Source organism: Diceros bicornis, chromosome 18 (assembly GCF_020826845.1).
Source record: "Diceros bicornis minor isolate mBicDic1 chromosome 18, mDicBic1.mat.cur, whole genome shotgun sequence".
In the NCBI taxonomy this organism is placed as follows: domain Eukaryota; kingdom Metazoa; phylum Chordata; class Mammalia; order Perissodactyla; family Rhinocerotidae; genus Diceros; species Diceros bicornis.
In genome coordinates this window covers 39,729,569-39,757,442 of record NC_080757.1, presented here as the reverse complement: position 1 = coordinate 39,757,442, position 27,874 = coordinate 39,729,569, and the positions used below count along the sequence as shown (strand labels likewise).

General features: G+C 50.3%; 2 protein-coding genes across 4 annotated transcripts in view; both read right to left on the bottom strand.

Moving 5' to 3' along the window:
* WIPF2 (WAS/WASL interacting protein family member 2) overlaps positions 1–1,582 on the bottom strand; it is a 42,199-nt gene extending 40,617 nt beyond the window's left edge. Inside the window, exon 1 of one of the 3 annotated variants that reach the window (XM_058560908.1) lies at positions 1,414–1,582. The gene's annotated coding sequence lies outside the window, so the exon portion shown is untranslated. Of the gene's footprint in view, positions 1–1,111; positions 1,196–1,413 lie in introns of those variants that run through there. The other 2 variants (XM_058560906.1, XM_058560907.1) reach the window with 2 other exon arrangements.
* An 11,759-nt stretch (positions 1,583–13,341) lies between these two features.
* Positions 13,342–27,200, bottom strand: RAPGEFL1 (Rap guanine nucleotide exchange factor like 1). Its single transcript, XM_058560905.1, has 15 exons — positions 26,510–27,200; positions 23,667–23,742; positions 22,622–22,763; positions 22,292–22,389; positions 20,189–20,301; positions 19,764–19,931; positions 18,574–18,671; positions 18,340–18,462; positions 17,588–17,766; positions 17,406–17,496; positions 16,783–16,833; positions 16,348–16,435; positions 16,096–16,160; positions 15,689–15,743; positions 13,342–15,470 (listed from the first exon to the last, which is right to left on the bottom strand). The coding sequence occupies exons 1-15, from the start codon at positions 27,027–27,029 to the stop codon at positions 15,346–15,348; spliced, it is 1,992 nt and encodes a 663-aa protein (XP_058416888.1). The 5' UTR covers positions 27,030–27,200; the 3' UTR covers positions 13,342–15,345.
* Between the last annotated feature and the right edge of the window lie 674 nt (positions 27,201–27,874).

The window sequence follows — 27,874 nt, the reverse complement described above, 5'->3', positions numbered from 1 at the left end:
CTCAAAGAGTTCATGAGGAAAGTCAGTGTTTGTCAAGGAGTAAAATACACTGGTGGCTAGAAAATAAAACACTGCATTCTTCCGCATTCTCCATCAACCGACCTCATTCACCCCCAACTCTTAACTTCCCTATCTCCATCTTGTTGGCTGTCAATACAACGTAACACAATAATATGAAATTTTTGGCTACTAAACATTGACTTTGAGAAAACTTAAAAAATTGGACACGTATCAAATCAAAATCAACTATGCCCTGGTACAAAAAAAAAATGCAACAAGGCTGAGAGAAAGAAACTGAGAAAGACCTGTCTTCTAAATATCAGTATCTCAATCTTGTTTTCGGGGATCACTTCTTTGCAACCACTTCAAAGATCCCATTTGGTTAACACAATCTTTTAGAGGCAGAGAGGGACCACACCTACATTTCAAAGGGGAAAACATGAGACAGTTGAATGATTTGCCTCAAAGTTAGTAAATCCATAGGTGGGCTAGGACTGTCCTTATTCCCTGAGTTTCTCTTTTGGTTTGTAAAAGGAGACAAAAGTCACCAAAACATTCAGTAGGTCATTCAGAAACAGAAACTATAAGGCAAAAATAACAGCATGAAAAAGGAGGTGGATCCTGAGAGTGCCCAAAGCAGTAACAAATTACTCAAATCCTTTAAAAATATGAATTCCAGTAGACATCAGCTTCTTCCAGTTCCTCACCCCAGTGTTATCTTCTAAAAATTTTACTTCCTGATCAGTAACTCAACAGCACACTGCCCAAGTTTAACACTTGAAGATTTCCATCTTCCTCACTTCACACCACTCCAACCTAAACTCTCAACTCTAGGTTGCTCCCAAGTGCATCTCAACATTTCTCAAGCCGACCTTTAACTCAATTCTGACTCCTTCTCAACTAACGCTCTTAAGATTCCCTCTAGTGTAAGCCGTCTCCCGAGTCATCCTCTCAACCACTGGTTTTCACTCAACTCAGTCCCCAAAATGTCCCAGCGGCCTCCTCACCCGGGCATCCTGTTAATTACCTGTTCCCAACAGGTCCTCCCGCCCCATCTCCCTTTTTGCGCACGGTTACCTCGTTCCTCACCCTGAGTTGCCGTCTTACTCACCTTACCCAACCCTTCAGGATCCCTTATTTCCTGTCTCTCAATAACCTTCCTCCCCATTTTCACAGTCAGCGCTCGCCCCACACCAATTCCCGACCACTCCTCCCTACTCCGATTCCCCACGCTCCCTCTCCTCCAGGTTCTTCAGACCCAGCCCCAGTTCCCACTCCCCTCAGGCCCCGCCCCCAAGACCCCTCGCTCTCTTAGGCCCCTCCTCCAATGCCCCCTCTCCTCACGCTCCGCCCCAACCCCCCTCCCCTGGCTCTCCCTCCCACTCAGGTCCGCAGGTCATCTCAGCGACAGACCCAGCCTCCTCGGCCTCTTTCCGACCTGGCCGCAGCGGCTCCGGGAGCGAATCCTCCGCCAAATCCGCTCCACCGTCGTCCCGTCCTGCTCGCCCCCCAGCAAGCTCCCTTTCTCGCCGCCGCCGCCCCTTTTGCCAACCCGGAAATGGATCTGCTCCCACCGTCCTCAGCGTCCGTGAACAAAATGGAGGCGGGGGAAAAAGGAGGAGGGAGCAGGGAGCGAAGAGACGCTACACGCATGCGCCCCTGGAAAGCACGTAAAGGCGGAAGCGGTCTGGTGGCAGCCATCGTGGGAAGGTCGTAAGAACTCCGTTTACCACCTAAGAGAGGAGTTTGCAACTTTGACTGCAATTGGAATCACCTGGGAAGACTTAACTAAATAGTAATTCCTGAGTTCCACCCTCAGAGATTCTGATTTAACTGGTCTCGGGTACGGCCTAGGCGTCAGAACTTTTAAAAGTGTGCAGGTGATTCTAACACGTTGCCGAGGTGGAGAATCACTGAGCTAAAGTCTTGAATATACCTCTTTTTCGTCTTTATTCTACCGCGCACGAGCGCGCGCGCGCACACACATACACACCAGACACCATAAACGTCGTTTCTTAGGTTCAAGTTAACGAAGAACTCGCCTCAGTCCACCTCGCAAGGGCCCAGTACTCAAGCTCCGATTGTCATAGCAACAGACAGGCCCCTGCTAACAAATCATCCTTAACGTCATCTTAGCCACCTGAGCTGAACACCCGTGAATATCCATCTCCTCTTTGGCGGCTGAGGGTTCCCCAGCTTCCAGGGCTGGGGGATGGTGCTGTGGACTCCTCCAGCTGTTTGAGTCAGGGAGAGGAATCCTGTGCCCTTCGTGGTGAGGCTGCCATTAACTCCGTCCTGGCTGACTGAGGATCCCTCTCTAGTCCACCCGCAAAAGTGATTTTCCACTGAAGCCAATCTCATTGCCTTATATCCTCAAAATGCTCTTCAGGTCTCTCCATCATCCTTCCTTGCGCTGAATCCGAAGTAACAGACAGGGTTGGGACTTAGTTCCCACTACTTAACATGTACCATTGGGCCTCAGCTACCCTATCTGTAAAATGGGGCTAATAGTGCCTGTCCCGACTGTTTCATAGGGTTGTTGGAGGGCTCAAATCAGGTAACGAATGGGAAGGCATATGACAAACCATAAATTGTTATTTTTGTTTTCCTTCTGTTCTGCCATGAGTAGTGCTGGGCACCACCCTAGTCAAATAAATGTCGCAGCGTTCATTGAGTAGCTGCTGTAGGCCAGCTACTGGGCTAGGCACCAGGAGATGGCTACAGAGGTGACTAAGACAGCGCCTCTGCCCTCAGGGAACTCCCTTCATGGTGGGCAGACTGGCATGTAAACAGCTAACTGAGATACAAGTCAGCATGTGATTAGTGCCATGGGGACATATCTGCTGTGGGACATCAGACAAGGGAGCGATTAATTCCTGCTAAAGAATGAGAGAAGGTTTCGTAAATGGTTTTGAACTGGGCCTTGAAGGATGAGTAGAATTTTATTATTAATCAGAGAAGGCAGGAAACACATTCCCGACATAGGGATTATGGATACAAAGGTAAAGATTTTCAGGTATGTAGTCCTGCATGCCTGAAGGCGGGGTGATTGGGCCAGGGAGATGGTGGATCTAAACTCCTAGTTCTTCAACCTCATCACCATCCTGTCCCCTCCTGGCTCACTATACACTGTGTGGACCTGCTTTCTATCACTGCAATACACCAAGAGTTTCCTCAAGGCCTTTGTATTGGCTGTACTTTGCCTCTTCCTCATTTTCCAGGCCTTAGCTCAAATGTTCCCTCCTCAGAGGGCATTCCCTGCTCACTGTAGTTAATGTAAGCCCCCCATTCTCTGTGACATCACTCCATGATGAGGGCAGCCACTGGGGTGGAATACAGGGACATCTCACCCAGAATTGGGGTGAAGAAATACTTCATGAAGAAAGTAATATCTAAGTGAGGCCTGACGAGTAAGCAGGAATTGGCCAGAGGCGAGGCAAAGCATTCCAGGGCAGAGGGAAAGTACGTGCAAAACAGAAGTATCATGGCACATTCCAAAAGCTGAAAGCATTTTGATGTGCTTAGAGCTAGAACTTATGGGAGAAGCAAGAAATTAAGTCAAAGAAGTAATCATAACATCTGACATTTATTGACACCATGTCCCAGGCACTATCATAACTTCACATGTCATAACTCATTTAATCCTCACAAGAACTTTCTGAGGTAGGTAATATCACCCTCATTTTACAGATGAAGAAACAGATACAGTGAGGTTAACCATCTTGCCCAAAGTCACATACCTACAAAGTAGCAGAACTTCCTCTAGAGTCTGTTCTCTTTATGCCCATACCAAGTGATCCTGCGCCCTACCAGACCCAATGTCCCTGTATTATAACAATATTTTGTAACTCAGCTTTACTATCCTGAAGTGAAATTAACAGATTATACAACCTATCTGATTTCAGAATACATGATTTCAGAAAACAAATCAATAGAATGCCCTGACTATACAGAAGACAAGAGGAAGGCATTTCAATATGGCAATGTTCAAGCACCACTACACTGGATGATATATAGTACAATAGTCAGATGCTTGCACTCATACCTAGAATCACTAAGAGTGTGACAGTGACAAACGCAGACTGACCTAAGGGATTATATTGGGCAGTGTCATTTGTGGTTTTCCAAAATGGTGAACAACTCTTGTTAAAGTTCTGAACAACACAGTAGTTGTATTCCTAAAAAACATAGGTTTTATTAAATATGTGCAAAAATATTTTGTGTCTGTACTTTACTTTTCCCATAATATGACAGGCTAAGTACCTGGGAGAACTTCTCCGTAAAAACAACTAAAAATCCTGGATACAATACTGAAAAATCAGGGCCCACCCGGTGGCGTAGTGGTTAATTTTGCCCTTGGCTTCCATGGCTTGGGGTTCACAGGTTCAGATCCTGGGCGCGGACCTCTGTACCGCTCATCAAGCCATGCTGTGGCAGCATTCCATATACAAAGAAGAGGAAGATGGGCACAGGTGTTAGCTCAGGGACAATCTTCAGCAAGCAAAAAGAGGAAGATTGGCAACAGATGTTAGCTCAGGGCCAATCTTCCTCACCGCCCCCCCCAAAAAAAAAACTAAAAAAATCGTAAATGCTTTGATGAAAAAGTAAGGAATTTTCAGGGCAAAACAAAGTAAGTGAAGGCAGATGATGTAGAGAGAGGTAAGTGGAACACTGAAGCAAGCTTTGCTCTGAGGATACTTGCCTAACTAGGTGAAATTGAACATTTGTCAGGGTCTCATGGGGCACCTCTTCAACAGAGGAGTTTAACAGGAGATTCTCCTTCATAAAGATGGGATCTCAAAGGACTACATCCTTGTGGTAAGGGTGAACCAGAGATTAACCTGTCCCCTCTTCCCTTGGGTGTAGGGTTAATGGAGATAGATTGTAGGGTCAGATGATGATAAATAGATTTTTCACATAGAATGTCCAGTGGGACATTGAAAGTCATGTGGAACCCAGGTTAATTGTTGGGTGTGTGGAACCGTCCCTTGCATTGCAGCCTCTAGCATCCCTGACCCCTTCCAGCCAAATGCCTTATCATTGTGATCAGCAAAAAGGCCTCCACAAATTTCCAAAATGCCCCCATGGAGAATCACTGCCCCATGCTACACTGTCAAGGTGACAGGGGACAATTTGTGAAGGACTTTATCATCTATTGTAAAAAGTTAGATTTTATCTTGAGGGCAAGAGGGAAACCACTGAAAAGTTTAAGCCAAGAAGTGCCATGACCCACTTTGCCTTCTAGAAAGATCACTCTGATTGCAGCGTGGAGGATGCATCAGATGGGGCCAAGCTGGAGGCAGGAACGCCAGTTGGGAGGCTGCTGTGGAAGTCTAAGTGACAGGTGATGGTTGCCTGCACTGAGTAGCAGCTGGGCACCGGGTGGACGCAAAGGCTTTGGAGGCACAACTGCCTGTCTGCAGAGCCCAAGGCCTCAAGTCTTAGTTCTCCCCACTATTGAATAAAGTGAAATTTTGGGCAAGTTATTCAACCCCCATCAGCCTCGAGCTCCTCATCCACAAAATGGAGATAAGACTAAATGGAATGTATCCGAAGTGTGTATGCACTTAGAAAGCACTCAACAGTCTTACCCATGATCATTATTAGGATATCAGCAGTAGAGATGGAGAGAAGTAATTCTAGAGATATTTAATAAATGGAAGTTGAGAGCTGAAGAGAGGGAGGAGCCAAATGATTCCCAAGTTTCTGGCTTGAATTCCTGTGTGCAGGTGATGCTAACACGTAGCTGGAGAGAGTTGAGGAGGAAAAGGGGCTGGGGCCGTGAAGGAACCTGAGGAGCCTGGTGGGAGAGGGAAGGAAGAGAGGTCCAGTAGGCCACTGGATGTTTGGGTCTGGAACTTAGCAAAGCAATCCTAGCAATTTGGGACTTATAAACTGTGGTAGCTAGTCTCCAGAGACAGCCTGCATCAACCCAGGACTCCTTATATTCATTGAATCTGGCCTGGCCTGTGACTCCCTTCAATACAATAGAAGTGATGCTATACCAGGTCCAGAATTTAGCCTTAAGAAGACCTGGCAGCTTCCACTCTTTTGCTTTTGGGACCCCTAAGCTCCCATGTGAGAAGTCATCTACTCTGCTGTAGAGACCACCTGGAGGAAGCAGCTTTGACTTGGAGAAAGAGAAGTCCAGCTATCCAGCATTCCAGCTCACCACCAGGGTAAACCAGCCATCTTGGACACTCCAGCTAGTCACCTTCTGAGTACAGTCATATGAGACACTCCAAGTGAGACAGCAGAACTGTCCAACTGAGCCCCCATCAACCCGGAGGATCATGAGAAGTTATAAAATGGTAGTTGTTTTAAGCTATTAACTTTTTTTTTTTTTTTTGAGGAAGATCAGCCCTGAGCTAACATCCATGCTAATCCTCCTCTTTTTGCTGAGGAAGACCGGCTCTGCGCTAATGTCTATTGCCAATCCTCCTCCTTTTTTTCCCCCAAAGCCCCAGTAGATAGCTGTATGTCATAGTTGCACATCCTTCTAGTTGCTGTATGTGGGACGCGGCCTCAGCATGGCTGGAGAAGCTGTGTGTCGGTGCGCGTCTGGGATCGGAACCCAGGCCGCCAGTAGCGGAGCGCACGCACTTAACTGCTAAGCCACAGGGCCGGCCCTAAGCCATTAACTTTAGAAAAGTATGTTATGCGGCATTAGATCCCCAAACAGAAATATATTGATGAAATATAAGCCTGGGTGTATAGCGGGAAGAAAAGAGGGCTTAGGACAGAGCCAAGGAACTCCATGTGCAAGGACCAAGCTGAGGGAGAAGGCCAGCAAGTGAGACTGAGAAAGAGAGGACAGAGGGAAATCCTGAGAGCGTAGTGTCCTGGAAGCAGTGATGAGTTTTCAAGAAGGAACGGTCAGAAATATCAAATGCCAGAGAAAGGAACAGTAAGATAAGTGTCCCTTAGATTTGAGACATGGGCTTCAGTGACCTTGACAAGAACAGTTTCAGTGAGTAATAAGGGCGGATGCCACGTGCACTGGGTTGAAGAATGAAAGGGAAACAAAGAGCAAAAAAACCAAACAACTAGAGTTACACGTATTTTTTTTTTACTGTTAGATATATTGACCTGGATGAATCTCACAAGCATAACGTCGAAGTGAGAAGATTGCTGAACGTTGCATCCAGTAGGACCGTATTTGTATAAAGTTTAAAACACACAACTATAAAAAACTCTTAAAACTCAATAATAGAAAGACAAATAACTCAATTAAAAAATGGGCAAATGATCTTGTAGTGGGTTGAATAGTGTCCTCCAAAAACTCACATTCACTCAGAACTTCAGAATTTGACCTTATTTGGAAATAAGGTCTTTGCAGATGTAATTTGTTACATTAAGGTCATACTAGATTAAGATGAGGCCATACTGGACTAGGGTGGGCCCTAAATCCAATGACTGCTGTTCTTATAAGAGACTCAGTGATACACACAAGGGAAAACATCATGTGAAGACAGAGGCAGAGATTGGAGTGATGTATCTACAAGTTAAGCAACAAAAATTCACATAACATGAAACCATTTAAACTACTTTAAAGTGTACAATTGAGTGGTTTTAGTATATTCACAATGTCGTGCAACCATCACCACTATCTAATTCCAGAACATTTCCATCACCCCAAAAAGAAACCCTGTACCCATTAGCAGTCTCTCCCAATGCTGCTCTCCTCCCATCCCCTGGTAACCACTAATCCACTCTTTGTCTCTGTGGATTAGCCTATGCTGGACAAATGGAATCATACAATATGGCCTTTTGTGCATGGCTTCTTTCACTTAGCATAATGTTTTCGAGGTGCATCCATGTCATAGTATGTATTAGTACTTCATTTTTTTAATGGCCAAATAATATTCCATTTTATGGATATACCGCATTTTAGTTTATCCTTTCATGAGTTGATGGACATTGAGTTGTTTCCACTTTTTGGCTATTGCAAACAATGCTGCTATAAACATTCTTGTACAGAGAGTTTCTTATTGGGGTGATGAAAATGTTCTAAAATTGATTGTGGTGATGGTCACACAACTCTGGATATACTAAAAGCCATTGAACTGTACACTTTAAATAGTGTATGTGAATTATATCTCAATAAAACTGTTACCCCCCAAATGCAAAACACTATATTGTTTTGAGATTTATACATATGTAGTAAAAGTTGACAGAAACGCATGGAAATGATCCCACACTCAGGAAAGCAGTTTCCTCTGGGGAGAAAGGAAGAGGATGTGATTGGGGATGAGTATCAGAGGGCTCAGCTGTAGGGTAAGATTTCATTTCTTAAGCTGAGCGGTAGAGACACAGGTGTTCATTACATTAGTCTTTAAACTTTTTGTATGATTGAAATATTACACAACACATTTTAAAATAACTTTTTAGGGCCGGCCCCGTGGCTTAGCGGTTAAGTGCGTGCGCTCCACTGCTGGCGGCCCGGGTTCGGATCCTGGGCGTGCACCAACGCACCGCTTCTCCGGCCATGCTGAGGCTGCGTTCCACATACAGCAACTAGAAGGATGTGCAACTATGACATACAACTATCTACTGGGGCTTTGGGGGAAAAATAAATAAATAAAATTTAAAAAAATAAATAAATAAAAAAATAACTTTTTAGGGCCGGCCCCATGGCTTAGCGGTTAAGTGCACGCACTCCGCTGCTGGCGGCCCGGGTTCGGATCCCGGGCGCGCACCAACACACTGCTTCTCCGGCCATGCTGAGGCCACGTCCCACATACAGCAACTAGAAGGATGTGCAACTATGACGTACAACTATCTACTGGGGCTTTGGGGGGATAAATAAATAAATAAAGTTTTAAAAAATGTTAAAAAATTAAAATAAAATAACTTTTTAACAAGGGTGAGTGATTGGGATACACAGGATATCACAACATGCAAAAATCATCACATACTAACTGCAAAGAGAGGAAAAAAGTGTCTTTTTAATGGAGAGATCCGGCAGTCTCCCCTTAACCAAGGAGTCAAACTCAGCCACCACTAATGTGAGCCAACCTGACATTATCCGTCTCCCAGTGTAATGCTATTAACAGCATCACCTATAGAGTATTCTCCTCTAGAATACTGAAGCTCCAGAAAACCAATAGAACTGTGTTGTCCATTTGGGAGATGCTTGCCACCTGTGGCTATTGAACAATTAAAATGTGACTAGTCCGAATTGAGACATGCTGTAAGTATAAAATGCACATCAGATTTCAAAGACTTAATACAAAAAAGAATGTAAAATATCTCATTAATATTTTTATATTGATTACATGTTGAAATAATGTTATTTTAAATATATTGAGTTAAATAAAATATATTATTAAAATTAACTGCACCTGTTTTTTTCTTACTTTTTTAATGTGACTACTAGAAAACTTTAAATTACATCTGTGGCTTCCATTAGATTTGTATTGGAGGGCCGGCCCCGTGGCTTGGTGGTTGGGTGCACGAGCTTGGCTACTGGCGGCCCGGGTTGGGATCCCAGGCGTGCACCGATGCACCACTTCTCCGGCCGTGCTGGGGCCGCGTCCCACTTACAGCAACTAGAAGGATGTGCAACTGTGACGTACAACTACCTACTGGGGCTTTGGGGAAAAAAAAGGAGGAGGATTGGCAATAGATGTTAGCTCAGAGCCAGTCCTCCTCAGCAAAAAGAGGAGGATTAGCATGGATGTTAGCTCAGGGCTGATCTTCCTCACAAAAAAAAAAAAAGATTTGTATTGGACAGTGATGCTCTAGACAGAACTTATATCTTATACTCTATAGAGGGGATGAAGGTGCAAGTAACAGGGGCATGGGGAAACAACTAGACAAGTGAAAAATTTGGGACATTTTACAAGACATCTGTCTTAGACTTCAAAAAGTCAATGTCATTGGAAAAAAGAAAAGTAAAGAAAAGGAGCTGTTCTAGATTAAGAGACTAAGGCGACATGACAACCAAATGGAATGCATGGAACTTGATTGGATCAGGTTTTTTTTTTTAAGTTTATTAAAAGATATTTTTTTTTTTTTGTGAGGAGATCAGCCCTGAGCTAACACCCGCCAATCCTCCTCCTTTTTTGCTGAGGAAGACGGCCCTGGGCTAACATCTGTGCCTATCTTCCTCCACTTTATATGGGACGCCGCCACAGCATGGCTTACCAAGCAGTGCGTCGGTGCGCGCCCGGGATCCGAACCAGCGAACCCCAGGCCGCCGCAGCGGAGCGCGCGCACTTAACCGCTTGAGCCACCGGGCCGGCCCCTTAAAAGATATTTTTGAGACAACCTGGGAAAATTAAATATAGATTGGATATTAGATGATATTATATAAATATGTTGATTTTCTTAGGTGTGATAATGGTGTGGTGGATATGTAGGAGAAGGTCCTTGTTCTCAGGAGATTCCCGCTGAGGCTTTTAGGAGTGAAGTGGTATAATCTTTGCAACTTACTTTCACATAGCTGGCAAAAGAAAAAGTGTGTGTGTGTGTGTGTGTGTGTGTATACAGAGAGAGAAAGAGAGAACAAAAGCAAATTTAGAAAAATGTTAATTATAGAATCTAGAATGGTTTAAGAATATTCATTGTACTAATCTTTAAACTCTGTATGAAATTTTTTACGATGAAAAGTTGGGGAAACAAGACAAAATTAAAAAATAATGAATGGGAGATGAGGAAGTGGAGACAGTAAGTGGAACCAACCGTTTCAAGAAGTTTGGCCGTGAACTGAAGTGAGAAAGGGGACAGTAGCTACAGCAGGCATGTAAGGTCAAGGAAAGTGTTTTTAAAAATGGAGACTTGAGAGGTTTTAAATGCTAATTGGGAAAGAGCCAGTAGAGAGGAAGAGAATAAAAGGTACAAGTTATGCTGGTCAGATTTCTGACCCATGCCTGGGGATATACCCTCTGAGAGAGATTCAAGATACCCCCAAGAAATGCTCTACCCCCCTCTCCCTGTCCCATGGCTCCTCCCTATCCCCCAAGCATGGTGAGAAAGTAGTCTTGGTGGCGACATCTAGTGGATTCAAAGTGCACTGCTTAAATTCTTCACACTCCTGTACATACACTCACAACCAGGAGGGCATTACGCTGGTCTTCTAACCACTCCAAATTATTTTTAATTATTATATATATAAAATTATGTTCAAATTATTTTGTTTATTGCTAGACCAGCTTAGGAAGTGCAATGCTACTAAGTAAGCTCATCCTCTCCCCCACACTGCCCACAAAGACCTTTGATCACCTTTCGTGTCTCTCGGCCACTCCTCACAGGAAGGCAGAACACAGGTTGGGCAGAAGAAGGGACCAGAAAGGATAGTCACCCCAGTTACAGTCAAGTGGCCACTGCAGCCTGGTGAGCGCAAGGTGGACGTTTCTCAGCTATTTAAGCTCCCAGGATTGTGCAGAGCTTAAACTGTGGGCTCTGGAGTCCGAATAACTGGGTTCAAATCCCTGCTAGCTGTGAGACTAGGGTTGAGGACTTGGCCTCTCTGTGCCTCTGATGAGAAATCTCTCGAGACCTCAATTCTCATCTGGAAAATAGAGCTGATAGAACCAACCTCCTGGGTTTATTGAGAAGATTAAATGAAAGAATGCATGTAAAGCCAAGCATAGTGAGTGACAAAGGACACTCTTCCAAAGGTCAACCCTTATCATCAGCTCTGAAAGGGAGCAGATGACTAATGGGTCTGGCGGTGGCTGAGAGAGATAGGGATGAGGGGAGTGACCCATAGCTCTTCCTCTGCCCTCCTGATTTCTCACTTCCACATTTTGGCTATCAAACTCTATGCCTGCTTCAACGCCTACATCATCTCTTCCAAAAAGTTTTCTCTTATTGGGCTCGACCCCTGGTCCCCAGACCATTAGTGAATCTCCTTGGCTTAATTCCTAGGGCACTTATCATCTTGTGTCTTGTCCCACTCTTATGGCTCCTACTTAACCAACCTAATTTATTCATTCAGCAAATATGTATTGAGTGTCTTCTCTCTGCCAGGTACTGTTCTAGGTACTGGAGAGTGAACAAGACAGACTCATGGAGCTAACATTCTGGTGGGGGAGTAAACACAAAGCAAATACACAAAGCGGTATGTATGATGTCAGGTAGTGACAAATGTCTTGAAGAAAAGAAAGATAGGAGGACTGGGGGACAGAGAGTGAGGGGTGGTGTGGGATCAGAGTGGTCAGGAAAGGCTCAGGAAAGAGCAAAGGTAAAAACCCTGAGACAAGAATGAGTGTCATGTGTGGCAGGAACAGTAAAGCTGTCAGTGTGGCTGGAGTGGGGTGAGTGAGAGGAGAGGGGTAGGAGACAGGGTCAGAGAGGAAGGATTTTGATTTTTTAATCTAAGTGTTGTCAAAAACAGGGGAGTGTTGGGCCTGCCCCGTGGCTTAGCGGTTAAGTGCGCGCGCTCCGCTGCTGGCGGCCCGGGTTCGCATCCCGGGCGCGCACCGACGCACCGCTTCTCCGGCCATGCTGAGGCCGCGTCCCACATACAGCAACTAGAAGGATGTGCAACTATGACATACAACTATCTACTGGGGCTTTGGGGAAAAAAAAGAGGAGGATTAGCAATAGATGTTAGCTCAGAGCCGGTCTTCCTCAGCAAAAAGAGGAGGATTAGCATGGATGTTAGCTCAGGGCTGATCTTCCTCACACACACACAAAAAATAATAAAATAAAATAAAAGCCTAAATCAGATTATGCATGCCTAAAATTAAAAAGAGTGGCAATACCAGGTATCAGTGAGGATGTGGAGCAAATGGAACTTTCATACATTGCTGGTGGGAATGTAAATTGGTGCAACCACTTTGGAAAACTGTTTGGCAGTATCTACTAAAACTGAGTGTACACCTACACTATGACCTAGGTGGTAATAGAGAAGTCACAGAGAAGTGGTCCAATCCAGGATATATTCTGGATTTGTAGCCGATAGGACTGGCCAAGAGATGAGTGACGGATGAGAGAAAGAGGCATTGAAAACCTGGGCGGATGAGAGGACCATTTTCTGAGATGCAGAAGATTGAGGGAACAACAGATGTAGGATGAGGGAAGGTCAAGGCCTCATGTGTAGCTGTTTGGGTACGTGATGTCTCCCGGAGCTTAAGCTCTAGATGCCCCATACCTAGTGTAACTGGTAAATCTGGGTTAGGGGCCCAGTTCTGCCCCCTCACTTGCCCTGTAACTTGGACCTTACACTGGGGCTGCCCAGCTTCCATCTTCTCCCTTACAGTGTTAGAATTAAACAAGATCACATATCTATGGCACCTGGAACATGGAAGAACTAAAACATTCACTCTCTCAAGTTCTAGACACTAAGTAACATGTCTCATGAGTTTGGCACCTTTTGCTCTCATCCACATTTTCAAAGTCACTCCAGAACTGTCCTGCTGAGGGGCCCAGCATAGTTCCCTCTTGCCTCCTTCAGCCCTTCCCCAGGCTGAAAGAAACAGAATGGAGAACAGCAGGCGGGTTGATTCATAGACTTTATCGGCTTTTACTCCACCCAGAGGTTTCTGCAAAGACAACCGAGCCTGTACAGTACACACAGTTCACTCAGTTAAAGCTGTGGGGCACAGGGAAGGGGCAGGGAGGCCCCTAGGAGGCAGCAAGACAGGCATCAAGGCTAGGGGTGGGCAGCAGCCAAGACTGGCCCAGTGGGCCCAGTGTTCAAGAAGGGCTGTGGCAGCTGGAGTGAGAAGGCTGCTGAGAGGGGTCGGGAGGAAGGGCGGCTGCAGGGAGAGGGGGTCGCATTAGCAGTTGCAAGGAGGAGGTGGGGAGCAGGAGGGAGGCCATGGTCACTGTCTACAGGGGATGGAGAGGATGAGACACAGCGCCTGTGTCTGTATGGGTGGGGGGGGTGGGGAGTCCACAGACATTTTCTGCAGCAGGAACAAGACAGACCGCTGTATAAAAGGGACTGTACAACATAACCTATGATACATTGTTTACATATGATACAAGGCTCTTTCTCTCTTTGAGTTTTAAAAAATAAATTTACAATTCCAGAGCTTTTGGTAAAAAATATATACACCTCCAGAGCAGGAGCAGCAGCTGCTTTTGCTGCTGCTGCTGCTGCCTCTTCAGAAGGGAAAGAGATGGTGCCAGAGAGGAGGGTGAGGCTGTGCCAGGAAACCCCACCTAGTAGCTGCCAGGAGCCCCTGTGCCTCTCAGCCCTGGAGGCCTGTGATGGGAGAGGGAAGGGAGACAGAGAGGTAATAAGGGCATCACCAGTGTCCAGTTTTGCCTTTACAGTCTCCGCCGTTCCCTCCACCTACTTTTGGGGGCTGCCCTCCCCAGGTACCGGGGTCCAGGTACAGGGGTCTGCCCTACCCCAGCTCTGATGGGGAGGACAAAGGGGGAGTCTAGACAGGGAGAAGGATGGAGACCATGTTGTTGGTGTCCGACACAAGAGCCAGAAGGGGGTGACAACTCCCTTCTTAGCAGTGATATACCCCAAAAGCAGGAGTGTGGGCAGCATGCACCCCTAACTCCTGATACCACCACACCCTATCCCACTGCAACGCAGAGGGAGGGTCCAGTAGGCAGCTTAGGCCTGTGTTTCCCTGAGCATCTTATACCCTCTCATGGGAGCCCACCCAGGGACCTTCAGGAGGCCTGAGTGGCGGACTCACAAGGGCAGATGGGTAACCCCTCCTACCTGCGGCTGCTCCTGCCCTCACGAGCAGCTTCACCCACAAGCCTGGGCATGCAGGGCAGCAGAGGTGCTGAGCAGGGAGTGGTGTGGGTGGGGAAAGCACCCCGTACCGTCCCAGGGGCAGAGGAGACAAGGGTAGCACCAAACAGAAGGACCTCTCCCTCCAGCACACACAACACCCTCCCTCAATTACCAGATGCACTCCTGCTCCTTAAAAGGGGACACACGCACATACACACACAGACAGAAGGGCAATATAATATTCAGGGGGTACATCTAGGGATCCCAGTCCCGACCAGGGAGATGGTGGACAGGTGGCAGAGAAAAAGGCTGCCAACCCCTCCCATAATTCTGTTCTGTGAGACGGGAGGGTAGGCAGCTTTCCTTCCTGTCTGGGAAGAGGAGGTTGGAAACTCCATCTCCGGAACAGACCTTGATAGGAGGGGACAGAGGAAGGAGCTCTCTGCCCCCTTTCCCTAGGAGGGCAGGAACCAGCAGAGTGTGGTTTTGGCTTGAAGGAGCAAGCGGGAGAGGACTTCAGCAGGATGAACAGGCTTATGAGTCCAGGGGTAAGTGCACCCAACTCCTTCCCGTGGGGTGGGAAGCTGCTCCAGGGGAAAGATGTCAGAGGTGGGTTGGAACATCGTACAAAGTGCTTGAGTGCCAGGTGCCCGAGGACCCTGGTGGGGGGCCGACCAGAACCTCTGCTCTCACTGACTGTTAGCTTCCAGCTTGTAGGAGAGCTCGAAGAGGAGGTTCTGGTTGTCAATGACCTGGAACTGGCGCACATAGGCCTTGGTCTGCAGGTGATGGGGAGATGCCTCCATATCCAGGCCTGGGGGCGTAAGGAGAGAGAGGCCATCAGGTTCCTCGCCTCCCTTCACTGTCTACACACATATGGGCCAGAGAAGAAGGGTGCAAATAGGGACAGGTGTTGGGCAGGGGGCCCCCTGAGGAGGCCAGGGAGAGAATGGAGAACATTCAGGCAGGGAGTTCTCCCCGGAACCTTCCCTCTGCTCAGCCTGTGATGCTCTCAGAGCCCTGGGTACTCACAAAGGGGCTGGCTCCGGTATTTGCGGATTGTCCTCACTTTTTCAGCCACTGAATGCTGGGAGATGACAAGGAATGAGCCTCAAAAAGGGCACAGAATGATGCTTTCCCTCTCGTGCTCCCCTGCCTCCATTCTCAAACTTGGTTGGTTTTACTCCCTCCAGTCTCCAATTCTGGAGGGTCTCAGAAGGACCAAAGAAGGGAGTGTAACAGGGTGCCAGGTGAGAGGAAGGTAGAGTTGCCTGTCAGTTTGGCCACCCATGGGCGGGTTGGCAGTCAGGGAGACAGTCAGGCATCTGTCAGGCAAGCTGGGTGCCATGGAGGAAGGCTGCTGTCTCTAGGGGGGTGCCAGGAGATGGGGAGGATGCCAGCCCCCCACTCATGGGACTGGGTTTGGCAGTGCCACTCACCAGCTTCTCAAGGTTCACCAAGCCATCCACAAGGGTCTTACTCCCCTCGTGTAGGAAAGTCAGGTCTAGGGGATGGGGGGAAGCAAATGGATAAGAGAGGAGGTCCAAAGGGCCCTTCCCCTCCCCTAGAACCCACTCAATCTAGGGGGCTCCTCCCTAGGTGGGCACTCGGAGCTGAGCTGAGAGAGGACTGAGAGGCAGAACTGGGGCATGGAGAACTGGAGAGGAGAGCACACCTTGGGAACAACTCACCTTTGAGGACCAGAGGCACGAAAGGAATCACAGGGGGTTTCATCTTGGAGATCACTTCTCGGTAGCTTTTGTGGTTCCTGCAGGGGTCCTAGCATTCCACAGAAGAGTGATAAAGGGATGGAGAGGCCCAGTGTATCCCAAAGACATCCCCCAAACTCCCTCCCTCATCCCCCTGTCCTACACACATCTCCAATCAGATAAGGGTGGGTATGAGGGTGTCGGTGTGGGGGCTTGACTGCTCTCATCTCTCCTCCAGGGAAAACAGGGTAGCAAGTCTCGCATTCTGCCACTCCCAGCATGGTGGGGTGGGCAGGGGGAGGGGGATTCCCAGGCACTAAAAACCTTGAGAGGGAAGCTTGAGGAAGAAGGTTTACGGGAACAGACAGTCTTTGGGGTGAAAGTCCAGGGGCAGGTAAAAGAGCCAAACCTACTCACTGTCAAGTTCTCAAATTTGCGGAACAAGTTCTTGAATTTCCCTGGCAGCTTCTGCAGAGAGTGTGAAGGTAGGAAAAGGAATGTCAGACCGGAGCTCCTTGGGTTTCATGAGAGCTTCTGACTAATCTCCAGGTGTCAGAGGGGGAAAGGCCCTGGGTGTGTCTTGCAGGGGGCTGGGAAATTGGTAGCTGGAGAAGTAGAGTCAGCCTTTGGCTAAGTCTGGGGAGCTTGAAGCAGCCCAGAGGAATAAATTATTCTGGGGAAATGCAGGCCTCTGCTTATGCATGTGCTGTGTACAAAGGTGCCTCACTGAATGTTGGCTGAAATCCAATAGCCAAGTCTGTGACCTGGCCTGGGCTGCCTGCCCCCACTCAGGTGGGGACTCCGCCCTTTGACTAATCTGGACTAGGACAGGGTCTATTAGCCAAGCTGTGTGCCCTGGGGCTGGATCTGCCAGAAGGGGCACCTCCTTCCAATTGGCACAAAGGCTCCCTATAGGCTAGCAGCAGTCCCAGGAGGCCGCACTGGGTGAGCTCAGGATGTCAAGACTGAGGCTGGGGGCCAAGATCCCCGTGGTGGGCCAGCACAGACCAGAGGAGAGGAAAGAGAAGAGTTCTCATCACCTCCCACGTGAGCCGCAGGCGGCTGACCGCGGCGTTGTCCAGCCCCATGACCACGGCGTAGAAGGATAGCAGGTCCTGGTTCTGCTTGCAGCTGCGGGGGTGGGAGGCAGGGTCAGCGGGCTGTCAGGTGGCGGTGGCCACCCGGCCTCCGCCCTCCCCCTCCGCCTGCAGGCCGCACTCACAGGGCCGCGATCTTGATGAACTTCTTGAGCAGCTGCGCGCGCTTGCCCGGGGCCTCGCAGAGCAGCACCTCGGTGGCCACCCAGTGCGAGACCTCGCTGCAGCGCTGCAGCAACAGCTCCAGGTTGGCCGTCTCCCGGCGGCCGCGCTCCCCGTGGAACACGTAGTCCACGAACTCCAGCTGCACCCACGTTGGCGGAGGGGCCGCCAGGGCGTGGGGGGTGTGAGTGGGAAGATGGCAGTACAAGGCGGTGGGGAGGGAAAGGCAGGAGGGCGGGGGCGGGAGGGGTAGAAAATAGAACAAACGGGGACAGGACAGGATGCAACAGAGATGGGAGGAAAAAAAACAACCAACATTAATAGTACTCTACCATCTACGGAGCACTCACTAGGTGCCCAGCCCTTGCGGGAGGCTCATTTATCCTCAAGACAACCAACTGATAGATATTATTGTCGCTGCCTTATTTTATGTCTTTAATAGTGAATGTTTTTTAAATACTAACCATGGGTCAGGTTCTGTGTAAGCAACACTTGGGCCCTGAACCACTCTGCTAGTGGGTCTGTCTCTTTATTGGTTTTTTCAGAGGAGGGGACAAAAGCTTAGAGAGGCTGTAGCTGTGCATTGCCCGAGGGCATGCTGCAAGTGAGCATCCTGACCAGGAAGTTCCGCTGCAGACACTGCCTCCCTCCAGGCCCCCACACCGGTACATTTCTCCTTCCAGGCCCCCATCCCAGCCCCAGCCTCAGTCTCCACCTCGTGCACGCATCGGAACAGCTCCCAGTGGAAGGCGGTAAGGTGGTTGGCGACATCCTCAGGCTCCACTCGGTGGATCTCTGTGTCTCCAGGGGAGACCTGGATCTCCTCCGGGAGGGGCACCTGGTGGCAGGCAGGGGCTCAGAGGCTGGCGCCATCCTGGGCTTGTGAGTTTTTGCTCACAGCCCCTCCCAGCCCTTGCTCCCAGCCAAGGCCTTGTGAAGCAGGTCTTACCAGGGTCTCATAGCTGTCCCGGGTGCAGGCAAACAGGTGGCTGTTGATGCCCAGCGTGGTGAAGACACAGTCTTCAGTCGGCTGGAGAAGGACCTTCTCTGAAGAAGAACAAGCTGCTCTGCCTCAGCCCCGGCCACCTACACCCTCACACATCCCAGCCACTGTTGCCATCCCATCCAGAGATGCCTAACCCTGCACGGGCACATTTAAAATTTTTTTTTTAATTTTATTTATTTTATTTTTTTCCCCCAAAGCCCCAGTAGATAGTTGTATGTCATAGCTACACATCCTTCTAGTTGCTGTATGTGGGACGCGGCCTCAGCATGGCCGGAGAAGCGGTGCGTTGGTGTGCGCCCGGGATCCGAACCCCGGGCCGCCAGCAGCGGAGCGTGCGCACTTAACCGCTAAGCCACAGGGCCGGCCCAAATATTATACTTTCTTTTTTTTTTTTTTTATTTTTCCCCCCAAGTGGTGAGTCAGTGCGCGCCTGGGATCTGAACTGGCGAACCCCGGGCCACCGCACCCAGAATGCGCGCACTTAACCTCTTGCGCCACCAGGCCGGCTCCCCACACGGGCACATTTTAGATTAATGGGATTCGTACTATCACCAGGGTAAGCCATGTTTATCTGAAATTTTTCAAATGATTCCTTCTACATTTATAACCTCCTTTTTGCTCCCAACGTTCTTTCACAGCTCTTGATCACTCTATCATCCCTGTGACACTGGAAAAGCAGGACTCTTTTTCCCATCTTAGAGGAAAATAAGGCCATGACTACACTGCAGGCTTTTTGCCTTCCCACAGAGATTGGAGGCCCACCCTCTGTCTTGAGCCTCAAAAACGTAGCATCCTTAGGTACTCGAGGAGGTTAATGGACCAGAACATGATCCCAAAGTGAGTAAGAGGCAAGCACCCAGATCAGAATCCAAGTGTCTGGGACCAGAGCCTCACAAACACTAACGTGCAAAGGAATCACCTGGGGATCTTGTTAAAATGCACATTCTGATTCAGCAGGTCTGGAGAGGGCTCTGAGATGCTGCATTTTTAACAAGCTCCCAGGTGATACTCATGTGGCTGGCCCAGGACCACACTTTGAGTAGCCCAGGCCTAGAATTCAGTCTTCACCCCTGCCCCAGGGCACTGGACTTGTCAGTTTCTCTTCTTGTGGCCCAGCTCTTCCTGACCCTCACCTCCTGAGGAGGCCACAGCTACCAGGATGAGGGAATCCTCACGCCCTGCAGGCTCCTCCGAGTACTGCAATTTCTCAGTCACAGAGCCCAGAATGTCCTGCACAGACGCTGACAGGCGGCTGCGTATGGTCACGTAAGAGTGGTCAGGCATGTAGACCCGGCAGAAGACTGGACAGATAAAAGAAGGTGGCTTTTCATCAGAGGGCAGAATGGCAGAATGGACTGGTACAGTCCCTTTCAGGGCACATCTGTTCCTCACCCCACCTCACCCCCAACCCTAAATTGGTTGGCCTCTGAAAAAGATGCTGTGAAAAGGACTGGCTCTACTACACAAGGAGACTCCACTGAGGGTGCCCAAGACCCAGAGACCCCACAGGGGCCCTGAGCCATTCAGGATTCCCGCCCCTCCAAATGCCCATACTCACTCTCATCGGAGCCCCGGAATGCCACTCGGGTCTGCAGACAGGCGTCTATCCGGCGGAAGTGGCGGAAAAGTGGCTTCACTTGCTTGCTGGGTGGCTGGCTCTCCTCTGGGATCCTGGCATGAACACAGCTGGGCATCAGGGAGCCCTGCCAGGCATGTGGAGCGCCAGGCAGGCAACATCAAGCAGGGATATCAGAACTGGGTCAAGGATGCACTGGCACCAGGTTCAGAAAGTGGTGAAGGAGGTCAGAAGAGAGGACAATGACCAGCATGGCACAACTGTCCAAGTGACACAAATCAAATGCCACCTCTTCCATGAATTCTTCTCTGATCCACCCCACCCAACAGGAAAGGTAATTTTTTTGCCTCAACTGCTTTAGTACATTGGGTTAATATTTGTTTATGTGTGTGTCTTATCTCTTTTACAGGATTGAGAGCTTTTGAGGGCTGGGATTAGTTCTTACTGAATTTTTTTTCATCATCCAGGCCTAGCACACTGCTTGGCACATGGTAGGTGTAGGTCCTCAGCTGTTTGATGAATTTTGCCAACAAGAATTTCACAGTCTGGGAGGGAGACAGACGTGCATACAGCTACTTCTAACACCAGGCGGGAGGTGTTAGGTGATATAACAAAGGTACAAGGAGAGTTATGTTGGTATGGAGGAGGGACAAAGCTACTTCTGAAAGGAGGATCTGGGGAACTTTCATTAAGAAGATGGCATTTGAGGGGGCCGGCCCGGTGGCGCAAGCGGTTAAGTGCACGCGCTCCGCTGCGGCGGCCTGGGGTTCGCCAGTTCGGATCCCGGGCGTGCACCGACGCACTGCTTGTAGAGCCATGCTGTGGCGATGTCCCATATAAAGTAGAGGAAGATGGGCATGGATGTTAGCCCAGGGCCAATCTTCCTCAGCAAAAAGGAGGATTGGCATCAGATGTCAGCTGAGTGCTGATCTTCCTCACAAAAAAAATAAAGAAAGAAAGAAAGAAAGAAAGAAGAAGATGGCATTTGACCTGGGCTTGAAGGACAACAGGAAGAGAAGGGGGTGGGAGGAGGTCCTTCTGGAGTGAACCATATAAATGACAGCAGGGAAGCTGGGAAAGCACTGGAGTTCAAGGGATGGTGGGGTATATAGGGAGTGTCATGGGTGGAGGGGGACGTGGGAGATGGGATGGGAAGGATCAGCAGAAGGCAGAAAGAGAAGGGCATTGAATGCTGTGCTAGGATGTTGCAACTCTGTCTTGTAGACAATGGGGAGCCATGGATGTTTCTGGCACTGAAGCATGATGTTGTTAAGGTTGAAAGATCTCTCTCGTGTCAGCATTAGAAGGGAGAGGAGGATACAAGACCATAAGCTGAAGCTCTGGATAGGAGGCTGTGGCAGTAATCCAGGTGAGAGATAATGAGGCCTAAATGAGGGTTATGATGGTGGGGATAGAGTGGAGAGAAACTGAAAGGGCAAAGGGAGGGACAGTGGGAGGGAGGGAGGGATGGATGGATGGACTGATGGATGGATGGATGGATGCAGTGGTGTCTTGAAGCTGTCTCACACTGGCTCATGAGAGTAGATTGTTAAATTTTGGGGAATTTTGCCAACTGGTTTTTAAACACAGCCATTAAAATATATACTTATGTTTTATAAATTCACAGTCAAATTATTACCAAAAATGTAGTTTCCTAATTGTTTTACTACTATCTATGCTCTTCAGGTTATTTATATCTGTTGTATTTATATGGCAAAAATACTATATAATGGCTTGCAACTGCACAGCTCTTCCCAACTTCACATTCAGTGACATCATGTTGGTAGCTTGAAATCAGCCATGGTGAGAGAATTTACACCATGGGAATCAGCAAAAGCTACAAATTAGGGCTCTTTTTCCTGCAGTGCTGGTTGTTAAATATTTACCAGTATGCCATTGGATTGACAAATAAATGGATGGAAGAATGGACAAAAACAATGACTGCAGACAGTGCTTTGTGCTACTCTCCAGTAAGAAAAGGGGCTGAATAAAACCATATTGGAGCTCAAAGGCCAGAGGCAGCCCCACTAATAGAGGAACATGGGGGACCTCTTTCCTGTCCCCTCCCCCAACCCATTCCCTCACTTTAGCTCCACTGTTTCCACAAGCTGGTGCAGCCTCAGTGTGTCCTCTCGGAGGTCCTGGTAAAGGAACTCATCCTTCATAATCAGCAGGTACAGATCCTGGGGAGAGGAGGAGAGAAGGTGAGGGCAGGGGACTTATTCCAAGCATCAGTCTCTGCAAGGGCTGGGGAAGGATCTCCAAGCCTTCGAGCATAGAAGAACCATATAAGCTAAGGCCCACTGGCATGTTTTCCTTCCAGGTACCCAGCTTGAGGAGTATGGCTCCTTCAAAGGGGCCCCCTTCCAGAGCTAATAGCCTACTCACCCGCAGGCCCTCTTCCCCCAGGCCCACCTTGATGATGCAGCCAGCCCCCTCTTCTTCCTGCAGCAGCCCCTGGTAGGTGTCCAAGAAATGAAGGAGCATAGCTAGACACGCCTGCTTCCGGCCCAGCCCCTCAGGGCCCTCCATGCCTCCTGCCCAAACAAAGCTGACCCCTAAGTTAAGAAAAAGCCCTGGGCAAGCAGATCTGAGGAAACTGTGAAGGGGATGGGAGGCAATGGGAGGCTAAACCACCCCCAAATATTCTCTAGGTTTGGGGCCAGGGAGAAGGAGGCCCAGAGATCCCTAGAACCAAGATTCCTTCATGCCCCAGCTCAGGTTTTTGCTCGGAGTAGGTGGGGATGGCAGCCACTTGACCACATCCAGCTCCTGCCTTGAGGATACCCTGCCTGGACCCACCCAACCTCTGACCAGCCCACAGCCTGGAGCTCATGGCAGGCTAATAAAAGCCAATGGTGCTTGCCACTAACCTGACCATACCTCAATAATGTAAGGCCTAGTGTTTCTAAGAAAGCCTATGATATTCTATTCAGCGGCCTGACATTTACAATTAGGTTCTAAAATAAATCAGTGAGAGGCCTTATGCTTACATGAGACCCTATGAATAGCCCAGCCAGTGGCTTGACTCTAGCAGACCCTACTAAAGCACAGCCATGACCTGATGTTTACATCAGACCCTGTAATAACTCACGGGCAACCAGATGTTTAGAGCAACAATTCAGTGGGGAGAGGCACCTTTAATAGAACAATAACACTTTACATTTGTACAGGGCTCTGCAGTCTCTAGAGCACTCCCACATCTGCTATCTGATTGATCTCCACAGCATTCTTGTAGGCAGGGCAGGTGCTATTTACCCCCATTTTACAGAAGAGGAAACTGAGGCCCAAGGAGGTTGGGTGATCTGCTCAAGGTCACACAGCTAGTGAGTAAAAAGCTGGGAATTGAAACCCAGGTGTGCTTTCTAGGGAAGAGCTTAGAGCCTGACATCACATGTGGGGTGGGGGGAGTGGCTCCCTCCCGACCTCCCCTTTCGCAAGCTCCACAAAAGGATATTACTGGTGTAGCTCCTGCAGAAATTTCTCCGTGGGGAGGAAGAGAGAATGGGTGAGGACGATGTCATCCAGCAGGATATCTGTAGAGATCAATTGGCACCACTGATGTCAGGAGGGCACTTCTAGGACCCAACTGGACACTCACCACCCCCCTCTCTTGCCTCTGAGGGTGAGTTCTCATGAGCCAGGCTGGAGCCCCAGCCACCTGCCCTGTCATGCTCTGCACACGCACACACACACACATGTGTGAAGGTTCTGGGCAGCCGCTGCGGGGGTGGGGTTGGCAGCTGCCAAGGCAGCTGGAGGGAAGGAGGGGGCACCCTTCAATGGCCACGCCCACATCCCTTCAATGTGTGGGAAGCTGGTCAGATAATACACCAAGCTTGAGATCTGCCTGAAAAAAGAGGTAGCCCACAGAATTGTCTCTAGACAAAGAGAACTTCCAAACACAGTGGTTAGGGTCTGCGGGGTGTGTGTGTGTGTGTGTTTGTATGTGTGTGTGTGTATCCCTCCTCTCTTCCCCACTCCCTACCTAACAGCTTTGAGTTCCAACTAGGCAGGTGAGAACCAGCCCATTAAAAGGGAGAGGGAGCAACTGCCATCTGTTTGATCCCAAAACCTTTAAATATAAACCCTGTGTCCTCTGAATGCCCAGAGATGGAAGGGTTAATGATGGAAGGGTGGAGAGGAGTGGCTCTTCTCACCACCCTTTTCCCCTCCACACCCCCATCTGGGCCTGGCTCAGCCAGTCAGCCAGGTACAAGGTCGCCCTGACTTGCAGCCAGCCCTGGGGTGGGGCAGGGCAGCCTGGCACACACAGACAGGTAGGGCACAGGGAGGGAGCCAGGTGTCCTCACCAGGACAGGTTAGGGCCAGGTCCCCAGGCCCTGCCCCAGGACAAAACCAAGGCTTCTGACGGCCCTTGGCTCACCATCCCCTGGCCTCCAATTCTAGCCATGAAGGTGGAGGAGGAGAACCAACACAAGATCCTCTCCTTCAACTACTGCATTTCACAAATGAGAAACTGAGGCCCAGAGCTGGGAGGTACTTGCCTGGAGCTGGAACAAGAACACAGACTCCTGAGTCTTTGTTCTTTTCTCAATATGCCTGAGACAAGCAGAGGGTCAGGGTAGAGGTCAGTGGTCAGATGGTGCTGCTTAGATGTTTGAGAGACTTTAGCTAGTTTGGGGGTACCTTCTGTAAGTTCCCTTCTCCCATATACCCTGGGAGGGAACCAAGATAGCTTGAGAACATTGGTGATATTGGAGAATATCAGAGTGGCAGGTTAAGCTGATTCTCACTCACTCTAGGACTGGTTTGGGGTCCCCCAAACCAGTTACTCTGGGGATCCAGCCTGCCAGGCCAGATAATACAGTGACAATCAATTCAGGAGTCCTTCCCCAGGAGAGATTGAGCAGGGTCTGTGGCACCAAGCCCCTGTGGAAGGGGAAAGACAGTTTCCCCCTTTTCCTCTCTGCCTAGCTATCCTGCTATCTTCATAAAGTGAATCTGAGAGTTACCAGCCTGACCCTCAGCTCCAGGGATGAGACTAGAAATAGGGATGCCCAACATCTTTCTTATATGATCTCTTTACTTCATAGGAGAGCTAAAGCCAGAGCAAAGGAAGAGGAACATGGGGCAGAGTCGGAGAGATGCTGCTATGGGGGCTCCAGTTTGGCATCTGTCCCTTCTAAGGCAGGCTCTGGTCCAAAGCACAGCCTCCCCAGGGGATGTGTCATAGAGACACAGGGTGTATGGTGTAGGCGGGAAGTTATGGTTGGGAGAGCTGTGTGTGTCTGATATTTTTCTAATTAAATCCAAAAGGTGTCAGCTCTCCAGGGCAACTACATTCTGAGCCAAGGAGAGGACCCAGGTCTTGAGAAAAGTCTAGGGGAATGGAGCCCCATTCCACAGAACTAGGTTAGGGCTCCCTGCAGAGGTCTGAGAGCCAAGTGTGAAACCCCATCTTTAGGCCCTCAACCAGGGCTCCCAATCCTCAGACCCTGCTGGGCTGAGTGACATGTCAAGAGCTAGACCTAAAGACATGCAAGTCTTCTGCCTCAGCCACTAACCAGCAATTTGGGGCCTCAGTTTCCTCAAAGTCCCCTTAGTAGGGGTGCTGGTGGGGAGTGGTGAAATAGCATCATCGTTTAGGGAATAAGCCTCTCAGGGTGTGGTTATTTTTAAAGAGGCCGTGTGCTGAGGCCTGCCACCGGAAGGGCGGGAGTTGGAGAGGCTCAGACCCCCTGGATACTGCAGGACCCTGATGTCTGCCCAGCCACCTCTCCCCCAGCAAACACCTTCTGAGTCAGCCCCCAACTAGAACGCCTCCCTCCCCCAAAGCTGTTAAGGACAATGCATCCCTTTGCCCAAGCTCAAGAGGCAGCTTGGGCCCTGTGCCTGTCTGGCACTGCCCCACTGAGTGGGCCAGCCCTGTGCTCTGGGGCTTCTAAACAGAATCAGGAACTCCTGGAAGGTCTTTCAGGGCTTGGGCCCTCTAGGGGGGCAGCACTAGCTGCTCTGGGCAGCTTCCATCTTAGTGTGTCAGGTCCTAATTTTGGGCCACAGAAGGAGGTAGGTAGTCAACATCAGAGACCCATGCGAGTCTGGATAAAATCTCCAGGGGAAAGGAAGGGTGGCTTAAGGAGAGAAAGAGGTTCAGCTTCTTCTCCAGCCGTGGGTGAGGCTGCTACAGGGAGGCAGGTGGCACTGCCACTTCTCTTCTGCAGAAGGGTCTGTTCCTCCTATAGGCCCCCACCCCACTTCAGCTGACCACTCAAGCCCACACCGAGGCTCTGCATAGCGCCACCCCCTACTCTGGGATGGATGAGCCAGCCGACTTCTTACCTGAGGCAGCACTGTCCCTTGTGGCCCCTCCGGCCAGCCTCTCCAGAACCCGGTTCAGAAGATGCTCCGGCCGCTCGGGGGCGCCCAGCGGGGCCCAGGGCGGGGAAGTCAGGGGCTCACCCGGGGACAGCTCATCTGAGGAGTACGAGGAAGGGGAGCGCAGGGGCCCCCCTCCCCCGAGCGGCCCGGGCCCCGGCACCTCCTCTAGCTGCAGCCAGCAGGGGCCCCCGCTACCTAGCTCCTCCGTGACCCCCGCCGGCTCTCCACCTTCCTCCTCAAGGGGCGGCTCCAGCCCCGGCTCGGCGGGGGGCTCCCGGAGGAAAGCTGGGAGCAGCAGGCGAGACACGCTCTGACGCCGCTGCAGCGGCCGCGGTCCCCCGGTTGGACCGCCGCCCCCACCAGGTCCACCACCCCCTCCAGGCCCGCTGCAGCTCCCCGGACCTCCGCCGGGACCTCCCGCCACCGTTCGCCCCGCCAGCTGCGACGTCTGCTTCTTCAAAAATTTCTCCAGCGGCTTCATGCCCCCCCCCGCCCCTCTCCTCGGGGCCGCCGGGGGACCCAGGTGTCCCAGGCGCGGGCGGGGGGGGCGGGGACACGATGCTCAGAGGCGGAGGGGCAGAGCGGAGGGCCGTGCCAGGCGCCGGACTGGGGGCCAGAGGTGCCCGAGGCTCGCTGGCCGGAGTCCGGTGGCCGGGGGAGGTGCCAGAGCGAAGGAGTGCCCGCTCTTAGTGGCCCCCCATGCGGGCTGCAGCCAGCACGCGGCCCGAAGGTGGGTAGGCTACCGGGCCAGTGCCCCCGGCTCTGCGCTCCTGGGCCGGGCTGCGGCGGCAGAGGCAGCGGGCGGAGCGCAAGGCTGAGAGGACGCGGCGGCGGCGGCGGCGGCGGCGGCTGCGCTCCTGGCCCGGGGGAAGGTGGCAGAATTGAGACCGCGCCCCCTCCTCCAGTCCCCGCCCAGTCCCCGCCCCTGCCCCTCCCGGGCCCGCCCCCTGGGCCGCGCGAGGCTTGAATTTGGGCGCTGGGGCCGACCGAGAGAGAGGGAAACAGTAAGGGGCTGAATGGAATTGGGTTCAGAGCAGACGCAGAAATTAAGGGCAAACGTGAGGGAGTGATTTACCAATGGAGGGGGATTCCTGGCTCCGGGGCTTACAGGGACTCTTAGTATCGTTTCAAAGACCCAGGGCAGGTCTGTGGCCTGCACTGCTTGACCCACCTACCTGAACTCAGGTAAGGCCTACAAAGATTGCTGATTGAGTGTTCATCACTCTCAACCCCGCTAATGTGCTCTGTTGACATACTCACAGGAATATGTGGTCTTGATCTTCCTTCTGTAAGAAGGGCTGGGAAGGCCCTGGGTAATTGGCATTG